The sequence below is a fragment of the Lampris incognitus genome, chromosome 14 (genome assembly GCF_029633865.1).
Source record: "Lampris incognitus isolate fLamInc1 chromosome 14, fLamInc1.hap2, whole genome shotgun sequence".
Lineage (NCBI taxonomy): Eukaryota > Metazoa > Chordata > Actinopteri > Lampriformes > Lampridae > Lampris > Lampris incognitus.
The window spans coordinates 11,404,439-11,415,593 of NC_079224.1; the positions used below are offsets into that span (position 1 = coordinate 11,404,439).

An 11,155-nucleotide genomic window follows, 5' to 3' on the forward strand; every position below is an offset into this window, starting at 1 on the left:
GTTTTTAATTCCAGTAGCTGGTGATTTACTACGATTTAACTTGACTGTGGCAGGTAGAGAGGACAAAAATGTAGTCTCCCTGCCCTCATGTAACATCCAATATCGTATCACCACATTACAGTTGTAAGAGGTTATGAATAGCACGGCAGTGCATTGTAACCGGTAAGGGCAAGAGCATACGAGGACCCGTACAAAAGGAAGGAGAGAAGGATATCTATGGAATAGCCAAACAGAGAGACACAGCAAGCAAGGATGTTGAACAAGTAAAACCGATCAAGGATGCAGATGGAAGAGTACTGTCAAAAGATGAAAATGTTTTACAGAGATCGAGGGATTATATCAGTCACCAAATGAATGAAGAGACTAACAGAAAGGACATGAACCACCAAGGAACTTGGGAGAGATTACAAGGGATGGGGTGATAAAAAGCGTTGCAACGAATGACAGACAGAAAAGCTGTGGGACTGGACAATATACCAGCAGAAGTCTGGAAATACTTAGGCAATACTGGCACAGAGTTGCTGACTAGACTCTTCAACAACATAATACAGACTGGGAAAAGACCAAATGAATGGAGAAAGAGCACCATGGTACCAATTTACAAGAATAAAGGTGATGCTCAAAGTTGCAACAACTAGAGGGATCACATTGATGGGACATAAAATGAAGTTATGGGTGAGTTTGATTAAAATGAGACTTAGGAAGGAAGTGACTATAGGGAAAGAACAATTTGGATTCATGCCTGGGAGAAGTACCACATATGCGATATTTGTACTCAACACCTTAGCTGGAAAATATGTTGAAGGACAGAAAAAATTGCACTGCGTGTTTATTGATTTGGAGAAGGCATATGACGGAGTACCGAGAGAGGAGTTGTGGTACTGTCTGAGGGTGAAGGGAGAGGCAGAAAATTACATCAGCATAATTCAGGACATGTACAGGGACTGTAAGACTACAGTGCGATGTGCAATAGGAACAACAAGCGAGTTTGAGGTAAAGATAGGACTGCATCAAGGATTGGCATTGAGTCTTTTCCTGTTTGTGATTGTGATTGACAGCCTCACAGAACATCTTAAGAAAGAGCCAGTGTCCTCATTAGCAAATGAGGACAAGGAAAGGTTGGCTCTTGAAGATTGGAGAGAAGCGCTAGAGATCAGTGGACTAAAGATCAGCAGAACAAAAAGACCGAGTACTTGTGTATATACTATAAGCCAGTAGAAAGTCCAGGGGAAGATGTCCCAGATGTTAACGAATTCAAGTACTTAGGATCGAAAATACAGACAGAAGGCAGTTGTAAGCAGGAAGTCAAGAAAAGGATACAATCTGGGTGGAATTCATGGAGAACGGTAGCTGGAGTACTTCCTTAAAAAAATGCAGTTGAGGGTAAAGGACAAGGTATACAAATCAGTGGTCAGGCCTGACTTGCTCTATGGTAGGGAAGCAGTGACATCAACAGAGAGGCTAGAATCTACATTACAGCTAGCAGAGATGAACATGCTGTGTTGGTCCTTGAGAGTGACTACAAAACACCGGAAGAGAAACGAGGAAGTGAGAGCTACGTTCAAGATCAGAAGAATGGATGAGAAGCTGAGAGAGACAAGATTGAGATGGTTTGGACATGTACAGAGAAGAGGCATAGACTATATAGGAAAGAAGGTACTGGAACTGGAAACACCTGGCAAAAGAAAAAGAGGAAGACCAAGGAAAAGATGGAGAGACCAGATAGAGGAGGAGGACATGAGGAGGGTTGGACTGCCGGAGAGTGATGCGTCAGAAGGAAAGCTATGGAGGGCAAAAACCCACTGTGGCGACCCCTGAGAAATGGAACAAGCCGAAAGAAGAAGTAGTGCATTGTAACCGGTAATTATTAATCCCAGGCATTATTCTAGTGTCGATCGGGGCCACCTGGTGGATATCATCAGACCAGGAAGATGCTGCTGCTGCTGCTGCTGGACTGTTTAACTGAAGTGGTGTGCCCAGGTCTCTGTGACATTTCACTTCAAAACTGCTTCCTGGCTATCACTCACACACACCGTCTTCACTGCCTCACATGTTCAAAGAGTTGTGTGTCTATTTGTGCATGTGTGTGTGCGTGTGTGTGTGCACGGGCGCGCAAATATGTGTGTACAAGTGTTGTGTGCAGGTCGCTGTTTAATGTTTTTGACAGGTTGTGTGCATGAAAGTGGTTGTGTGTGTGCTGGTGTGTGTGGGGGGAAACAGCCATAAATGTTTCTGTGTACATTGCAGACATTACACTTCGCAACAGCTGTGCGCATGTAGGAGGTTTTTTGCCTTTCTGTGTGTGTGTGTGTGTGTGTGTTGGTGGGGTTGTATGCAGGTGCGTCTATAAAAGCGGTATGTCTAGTCATGCACCATATTTACTTAGACAAATGGGAAATATTGATTCAAATGAACACATAGAGTGGGTCCTTAGTCTGGTAATGGATCCGTTAACTCCATCTGAGAAATTGGTGTTTATTCACGTTTTGTCAAACTCACGACGCTGTAGGTCAAGGGTAGCTTTTAACATTTACTCGTCCAGGGGAAGAATTAGTGCGTATGCATGCTTGCATCACGTTTATACAGTTACACACATTCATAACTGGGAGCCGCCCAGAATAAATGCAGTGTTCTGCTGCAGATCACAATTTATGTTCAAGTTGGGTTTTTAGTCGGGGTTGCCACACAGCAAATCATGATTCCCATAGCTTTACACAATATATTTAAAACAGACGCAACACCATAGAGAGAACAGTACAGTACAGACAGAGGCATAAAATCACATCAAGAAAAGAGCAGATGTACAAAGTCTTTGTAAACTGTGCAGATATGTACAGGAGGTCGAGGCCATTTGAAATAACTTATACTGCATGGTCCTTATGTTTTCATTAAGCTTGACAATGGCTAATCAGATGAAGGAAACCTTACGTCTCTTTAGTACCATAAAATGATGACCTGAGAACTACAATTTGAAAATGACAAATTCTTAATATTGAAGTGCTCAGCAGGCGGCAGGGTGACGCAGTGGTTAGCGCAGTTGCCTCACAGCAAGAAGGTCCTGGGTTCGAGCCCCGGGGTAGTCCAACCTTGGGGATCGTCCCGGGTCGTCCTCTGTGTAGAGTTTGCATGTTCTCCCGGTGTCTGTGTGGGTTTCTTCCAGGTGCTCCGGTTTTCTCCCACAGTCCAAAGATATGTGGGTCAGGTGAATCAGCCGTACTAAATTGTCCCTAGGTGTGAATGTGTGTTTTTTTTTGGCCCTGTGATGGCCTGGCAGCCTGTCCAGGGTGTCTCCCCGCCTGCTGCCCAATGACTGCTGGGATAGGCTCCAGCATCCCGTGACCCAAATTCGGGTAAGCGGCTTGGATAATGGATGGATGGATGGAAGTGCTCAGCGGCACCTTGACAGTCGTGGAAGAAGAGTTGTGTGTTAACCATTCACTTTCCCCATCTGATCTGGGGCTTGGCAATCCTGTTTACAAGCCCACTTCTCCATCCCTGATCCAACCAGCATCTCCACCGCTGCAGGCGCACACAGAAAAGTTCCTGAACAGAAATTTGCTTGGAATTTTTTTTCAATTCTATTCTTTCTACCAAACTCACATTCTGCTCAGTAAAATCCTCGCCGAGTTGAATTTCAGCTGAGATGAAAACTTCACGATCATTGGCGGCGCCAGCGGATTGTTATTGGGGGTGCTCAGTCGGAGCACGGCTATTAATTGGAGGTGCTACAGAACCGTGGATATACCACAGGGAAGGTTAAAGGTTAAAGGAAGGTTTACAAAATGATTGTGAGACCAGCTGTTATATGGTTTGGAGACAGTGGCACTGATGAAAAGACAGGAGGCGGAGCTGGAGGTGGCAGAGTTGAAGATGCTAAGATTTTCACTGGGAGTGACGAAGAAGGACAGGATTAGGAACGAGTATATTAGAGGGACAGCTCAGGTTGGACGGTTTGGAGACACAGCAAGAGAGGCAAGATTGAGATGGTTTGGACATGTGTGGAGGAGAGATGCTGGGTATACTGGGAGAAGGATGCTGAATATGGAGCTGCCAGGGAAGAGGAGAAGAGGAAGGCCAAAGAGGAGGTTTATGGAAGTGGTGAGGGAGGACATGCAGGTGGCTGGTGTGACAGAGGAAGATGGAGAGGACAGGAAGAGATGGAGACGGATGATCCGCTGGGGCGCCCCCTAACGGCAGCAGCCGAAAATAGTAGTAGTAGTAGACCGGACTGCGGATATACCAGTATACGCACGCACGACCAAACGCAATCGCACGTGTTTAGAGTAATAAACACACCGAGCAATACAAAAGTACGACAGAATCAGACTCGAGCTCAAAACTGCGCGTGCGCACACTGTATGCGCGCGCACACAAACACCCACACACACAGCGCGGGTCAGCAACAGAAACCTCGCACCGCTGTTGGTCTAAAAACAGCGTATCAGACCTCGATCCGGATCAAACCCAAAACTGTACAACCGCGATATAACACAACGCGACTGCCATTTCTCCGCCCCTTGTCCACTACACGGTACCGGCTCGGCTCAGCTCGACTCGACTCGCTTCTGTGTCGTTTTCCACTACCCAGGCAGTACCCCCGTCAGTGTAGCTGGTTGTCATAGCGACGCCCGGTTTTCAATTTCAAAATGTACTTTTAAGATAACTCCGCTTCGGTATTTCAAAATGCCGGGTCATAGCCCCATGCGCGCATTGATGACGCATGACGCAAAATGACGCAGTGACGCGTTTCTCCGACCAATCAGAGCTTTGCATTGATTTTGGTACCCGCTCCACTTTTGTTTTTTTGTCTTGGGGACCTCGACAAAGGTGGTAGTCACAGTTACCAAAATGCCGGTACTTTCCAGCAATGAAAAAAAGGGCGAGTCGAGTCGAGTTGAGCCGGTACCATGTAATGGAAAAGGGGCATCATATGGCAACACCTGGCCTAGTAATACAGCGCCATTACAAAACAAGTCACTCACCATTAGACGTCGGCATAGAAGAACAATGCGTTATTTTGCTTGTTGGCAAAGCCATCGATGATTTCATCAGTGTCCAAATCTTTTGTCCTCCTGGTGGCCAACAATGCCAGGTTACTGTCCCTGCTTCATTTTGAATTCCGTCCATGCCTCGTTGAGAATGTGTGCCCCACACTTCCGTTATGAGCCTTAAACTTGACTGTAGCTTTTCGCCAGTTCCGGAAGCCGGTGATGGTGAACGATGACTCGGAATGAAATCTGTGCTGACCTGGTCGTAAAAAAAAAATGCCTGCGTGCAAAACAAAAAGATGCAACTTAGGTGACGCCATATTCCAGCCAGACGTATTGCTCGAACCAGCTTCTACTGAAACCCCTTCGCTGAGTCTCAAACGTCTCTGACCGGTCTACCTTTAAGAACCGGACGTCTTTGGCCCCTTCCTGTGGATGTTGGCTAACATCCGCGTTAGCTTCCACGCTAGCCGTAGCATCGTCAAACGGATCCCCCTCCTGCTCTAGCTGATCTCCCGTCTCTAAACGCGTTTCGGGAGACTCGCCGTCAACTGTTGCGGGTCGATCGTCCACAAAACGTGGCTGTGTGGAGACCAAGAAACGATCCGCTTCGGACGATATTGGTCACTGACTTCTGCGTTGAGACTCGGCGCCTTCGATCAGTAAACAAGCCCGGCCGGCCATTAGCCAACCACACCTGCTGTTTTAAGCGCGATCGCTAAAACGCGTGTGCGTGCTAGCGAACGTACCGTAAATAATGTAATATCGGTCGTCGGTGGGTTATTCTCAGTCCAGAAAGGGCCGGTGCGGGTGCGGGTTTTTGTTCCAACCGAGCATCGCGCACCCGCGTCTCCTGATCATGTTCCTCAGCAGACTACTGGTTGATCAGTGGGATCAGGCGTGTTGGTTGGAACAAAAACCGTCACCCACACTGGCCCTTTCTGGACAGGATTGCCCACCCCTGGCTTATATACGGAAGTCCTCACTGTCGATCTAGTTTACAAGAACGAAATTTTAAGCGAAAATCGGACAAACGTACAGGAATAAAACACCGCAACTGTGACCCACTCTTTGAAAAACAGTTTGCAAAATACTGTAACGTGCATGGATAAGTAGACACGCTGGCCGCTGGCTGGCGGGCGGGCCTGACACTTTAGTCTAGCGGTTAGCGACGTCGCCTGCGGTGCGGGCGTTACGGGTTCGCCTCCCGGCCGCGGCAGGTCCTGCGGTGACGTTGGCTAATGAATTCGCTAGCAATACGTTTTGCAAAGTTCTGGCCTGACGGCGTAAAGGATCAGATTCTAACCACGGAAACAGCGCAGAAATGAACCATTGTAAAATCTGGAACCACGGCAGCTGTTCTGTATGAGTCAACCCTTGAAACAAACCCCGTCCACTCTGACTGTTTAGAAAGCGTTTAGCATCGCGCAGCGAGAGCAACGTGGTGTGGACTGGAGCCGTTGCCCTCCAACATGGCGGATGTGTTGCCGTCACGTCATATGTGACGTAATATGAGACCGATCCATTAATGGAATCAGACTGGTCCTATTAATGCATGACCGATCATGACCAGATAATGTCACACAGTCGAACCATTACTTTAATTTACAATTAATTTATATTGTAAATTTTTGTATTAATTCATTATGTAACGCCTTCACACATTTCATTTTCTTTTCACTGAATAGAATTAATTGTTCGACTGTTGTGACGACCAGATAATGTCACACAGTCAAACAATTCAATTAATTTATATTGTAAATTCATTTATTAATGTCTGCGATGGACTGGCGCCCTGTCCAGGGTGTTTCCCCGCCTTGCGCCAATGAGCACTGGGGGGTAGGCTCCACAGCACCCCGCGACCCTCGTCAGGATAACTGGCTTAGAAAATTAATGAATGAATTCATTAATGTATTTCGTAACTTCTCCACACTTTTACATTTTTATCACCGAATGAAATTAAGTGTTCGACTGTGTGACGGCCAGATAAGGTCACGCAGTCGAACGACTGATTCAATTAATTTAAAATTAATTAATATCGTAAATTAATTTATTAATGCATTGTAACTTCTTCACACATTTCATTTTTATCACCGAATAAAATGGATTGTTCGACTTTGTGACCACCAGATAACGTCACACAGTCGAACAATTGAATTTTATTTAGTGAAAAAATGAAACGAGTGAAGAAGTTACAAAGTTTCTTGGGGGATGCTATGGCCAGATGCCCCCCCCCCAACACCCCCCCCCCCAGCCCAGCCCAGCCTAGCCCAGCCTCTGTTCACGATCGATGCGAGCGCAGCTGGCAGGGCCTCTGGAGCAACGGGATAAAACCCACACAAAGGCTGCATGAAGGCCCAACCCTCCCCCTGAATAAAGGCTCCGCTTCGGCGTCTCTCTCTCTCGGGCGGGCGGTCGACCGTGTGAGGTTGTCAGTGCACCGGCTGGAGCCGGATGAGGCGCTCCACCGAGGTGAGAGCCGTCTCTGATTTAGATGCATGTCTGGTGGAGTATTCCTTTTGGGCTATCAGGGAGCTGACACCAACCCCCCCTCCCCCTCCCTCCCCCACCCCTTCAACACACACACACACACACACACACACACACACACACACACACACACACACACACACCCACGAAGAGAACTGGCCCTTTACCAACTCACGTGCGTGTCTCATGGTTCCTGAGGAAGTGCATGCCGGGTTACGGGTTGTGAAAACCCATTTCTGGAACCCGCATCATCACACACGTTATTCTTTCAAAAAGAAGAACTCGGTCAAGGATGAGGGGGGGAAACATTTAAGACTGTTTATAACGTGGTCTCAAAGGAGGACAAGCATGTTACAAAATAGCACCCCCCCTCCCCCTCCTCCCAATTTGTATTCGGCCAACTGCCCCACTCTTCCGAGCCGTCCCGGTCGCTGCTCCACCCCCCTCTGCCGATCCGGGGTGGGCTGCAGACTACCACATGCCTCCTCCCATACATGTGGAGTCGCCAGCCGCTTCTTTTCACCTGACAGTGAGGAGTTTCACCAGGGGGGACGTAGCGCGTGGGAGGATCAAGCCAATCGGGGTCACCCGGGCGAGTGGGGCGCAGGTGAACCGAGACGCCAATCAGGGGACGGGGAGCAGGCGAGCCCCGGTGACCCGGGTCACACACCCACGACACGTCCCGTCTCCACGGAGAGAGGTTTTGGCTCGGTAAGGCATGTCGGCCTTGTTCCCTGGAGATGCAGCTGTGATGTGCAACATGATTCCCCGTCAAAAATACAATCGCTTTGTACCCCCCCCCGCATGTTCGTGTAGTATTTATAGGACCTTTGTTGTATACACGGGGTTACTGGACTGGGAGGAGACAACCACTTTGGGACTGATATGAGTTCGGTCCACTTATCAACCAGAAAGAAAGGCGGAATGTGGCTATTTAGCCAGAAGTGACGCGTTCAACTCAGAGCAGAATCAGAGCAGAAATAACGAGCGTCTAAATAAACTGTGCATAGGAAATGGCAGCTCAGTCACTGGCCGGCCGAGACCTCGTCCACCTGCGGCTATGAGATGAAGGCCGTACCTGGCTTTAGACAAGGCCGTACTCCCTGGCTAACTTCACGTATTGTTACGTGGTGAGTGTAAACGCCTGGTGCCCTGGTAGGTGTATTACCACCCCGGACGGAGCGGGTCGGCTCGCAAGAGAAATGCATGAGAGAGTGAATGTCTCCAGCCTTCATCACGGTATTCCTCATTCTTTCAATTCATATTCCCTCCAGCATGTACGTTTCCCAGACAGCATCCGGATGTGGGCCACTTCAGGCAAACGATGCGGCACTGTGGCCTTCTTCTGGCCCTGACAAGATGGATGTGAGCCTGAAGTGGCCCACATGTATAACAGCAAATATGGCCCAAATATGCCAAACCAAATGTGGGCCTTTTTTGGCAAAGATGCGGTGCTCTGGGCAACATGTCATCTGGATGTGACCTCAGGGTCACATCCAGATGACATGTGCCCATATTTGGCAAATATGTGGCACATGCGGCATAGCTATGGCTTGGTTCAGGCCCAGATCTGGCAAACAGGAGCGGGCCGCCCAAGGGCCATCATTCCACGTGGTATGTGGGCCGGATGAAAGTGCTGGTGTGGGACGGGTCTGGGCCACAGCAATTTTGCCATCTGGGTTGTATGTATGTATATATGTGTGTGTGTGTGTGTGTGTGTGTGTGTGTGTGTATCTATACTATATAGTATGTGTGTATGTATGTATGTATGTATGTATGTATGTATGTATGTATGTATGTATGCAATATATCTATGTATATGTATGTATGTTGTACCTATCCAGGTGTATGTTGTAATCCATGTTTATATCAGCGTGTGTGTGTGTGTGTGTGTGTGCGTGTGTGTGTGTCCCCAGGACACGGTGCTGGACCTGCTGTGCGAGGCGGTGGCATTGTCCGTGCAACAGGGGAAAGGCCTGGTGATCAGCGGCTTCCCCAGAGTCGCCAGACAGGCCGAGGAGTACGAGGCCAAGGTTAGACCGCCGGGGCAGGGAGCCGGGGTTTGGTCTGGAGCAAGACAAGCACAGAGCCTGTGCCGTTTTCAGGGCACATGTGTGACAAAGATTTCAAGCCGGAAAACATGAAACACTAATGTTCTCTAACGTCGCTTGTTCCTCAGATCATTATATATTCTGCACTGTCTCCTTCTGCTGAAAACACAAGTATAACAGCTGGAATTCAGAGGTGCCCCCTAGCTGAGCTTCTCTGAACCAGTCTTTTGTTTCTGATACTCATGATGTCATCGGACGCGCTCATTGACATGCAGCCAATCAGCTCTCCATCCATCCATCCATCCATCCATCCATCCATTATCCATTATCCATCCATTATCCTGCTCTCAGGGTCGCAGTCACTGGGCAGCAGGCGGGGGGACACCCTGGACAGGCCGCCAGCAGGGCCGGATTAAATGGATAGATTACACTAGGCAGAGCATCTTTTTTGGGCCACCCCCCCCTCTACCCCCAAACAAGCACATTTTGATACTTTGTAAACAAACAATATTACTTTTAACTGCCACATGGTTATTGTGGTTAATTAGTTTGGTATATATTTGTTTATTATTGTCCATTTATAGTTTAAAATATTTTATGTTAAATATTTTTAATTTAGACCAAAAGTTGATGTTTTTATCCGTCTGTCTGGGCCCCCCTGTGGCAATTAGACCCTCGGCAGCTGCCTAGCTTGCCTATGCCTAGATCCGGCCCTGGCCCTGGGCCATCACGCAGGGCCAGCCGTGCTAACCACTGTGGCACCGTGCCGCCCCGAATCAGAGCTAATCATCAAATTATGAAACCCCTGCTCACCTTTACCAGCAAAGGTCAGCTCATGAATATTAATGAGGACTAGACCACTCCCACACGGGTAGCCTATTTAGATGATTGAGGCAATAGCTCTGGATAAAGGTACAATACTAGTCATTTACTAGTCATTTAAAATATGGCGGCACGGTGGCGCAGTGGTTAGCGTGGTCGCCTCACAGCAAGAAGGTCCGGGGTTCGAGTCCCGGGGTAGTCCAACCTTGGTGGGTCGTCCCGGGTCGTCCTCTGTGTGGAGTTTGCATGTTCTCCCCGTGTCTGTGTGGGTTTCCTCCGGGGGCTCCGGTTTCCTCCCACAGTCCAAAGACATGTAGGTCAGGTGGATCAGCCGTACTAAGTTGTGCGTGTGTGCGTGCGTGCGTGTGTGTCGGTGCTGTGATGGACTGGCGGCCTGTCCAGGGTGTCTCCCCGCCTGCCACCTCATGACAGCTGGGATAGGCTCCAGCATCCCCGAGAGCAGGATAAGCGGTTCAGGTAATGCATGGATGGACGGGTGGATGGATGGATGGGTGGATGGGTGGGTGGATGGACTAGTCATTTACAAGTAAGAAGTTGTCAGAGGGTGTTTAATAATACCGCTTTAAAGGTTTTTAGACATGAAACCTTCGATCTTGCTGCTGATTTCAGCCAGACTTTAATGTTCTCTCTGGGTACGAGAGGAGGGTTGGGTGGGAGTCGTGTGAGGATTTGCAGCTGAGGTGTGAAGCTTCAAACAGTTACACTTTCACAGTGAAGCTTCATACAGTTACACTCTCACAATTACCCTGCTGTTAGCTGAAAGAGCCGTGTGTCTCAAGATCT

At 48.4% G+C, this 11,155-nt stretch overlaps 1 protein-coding gene across 1 annotated transcript in view; it reads left to right on the forward strand.

The window, feature by feature from the left end:
• The window catches only part of ak5 (adenylate kinase 5), a 135,021-nt gene that overhangs the window by 118,448 nt on the left and 5,418 nt on the right, over window positions 1–11,155 (forward strand). Inside the window, exon 12 of the mRNA XM_056293301.1 lies at window positions 9,395–9,511. Coding sequence (XP_056149276.1) covers window positions 9,395–9,511 — 117 coding nt within the window. The remainder of the gene's footprint in view (window positions 1–9,394; window positions 9,512–11,155) is intronic.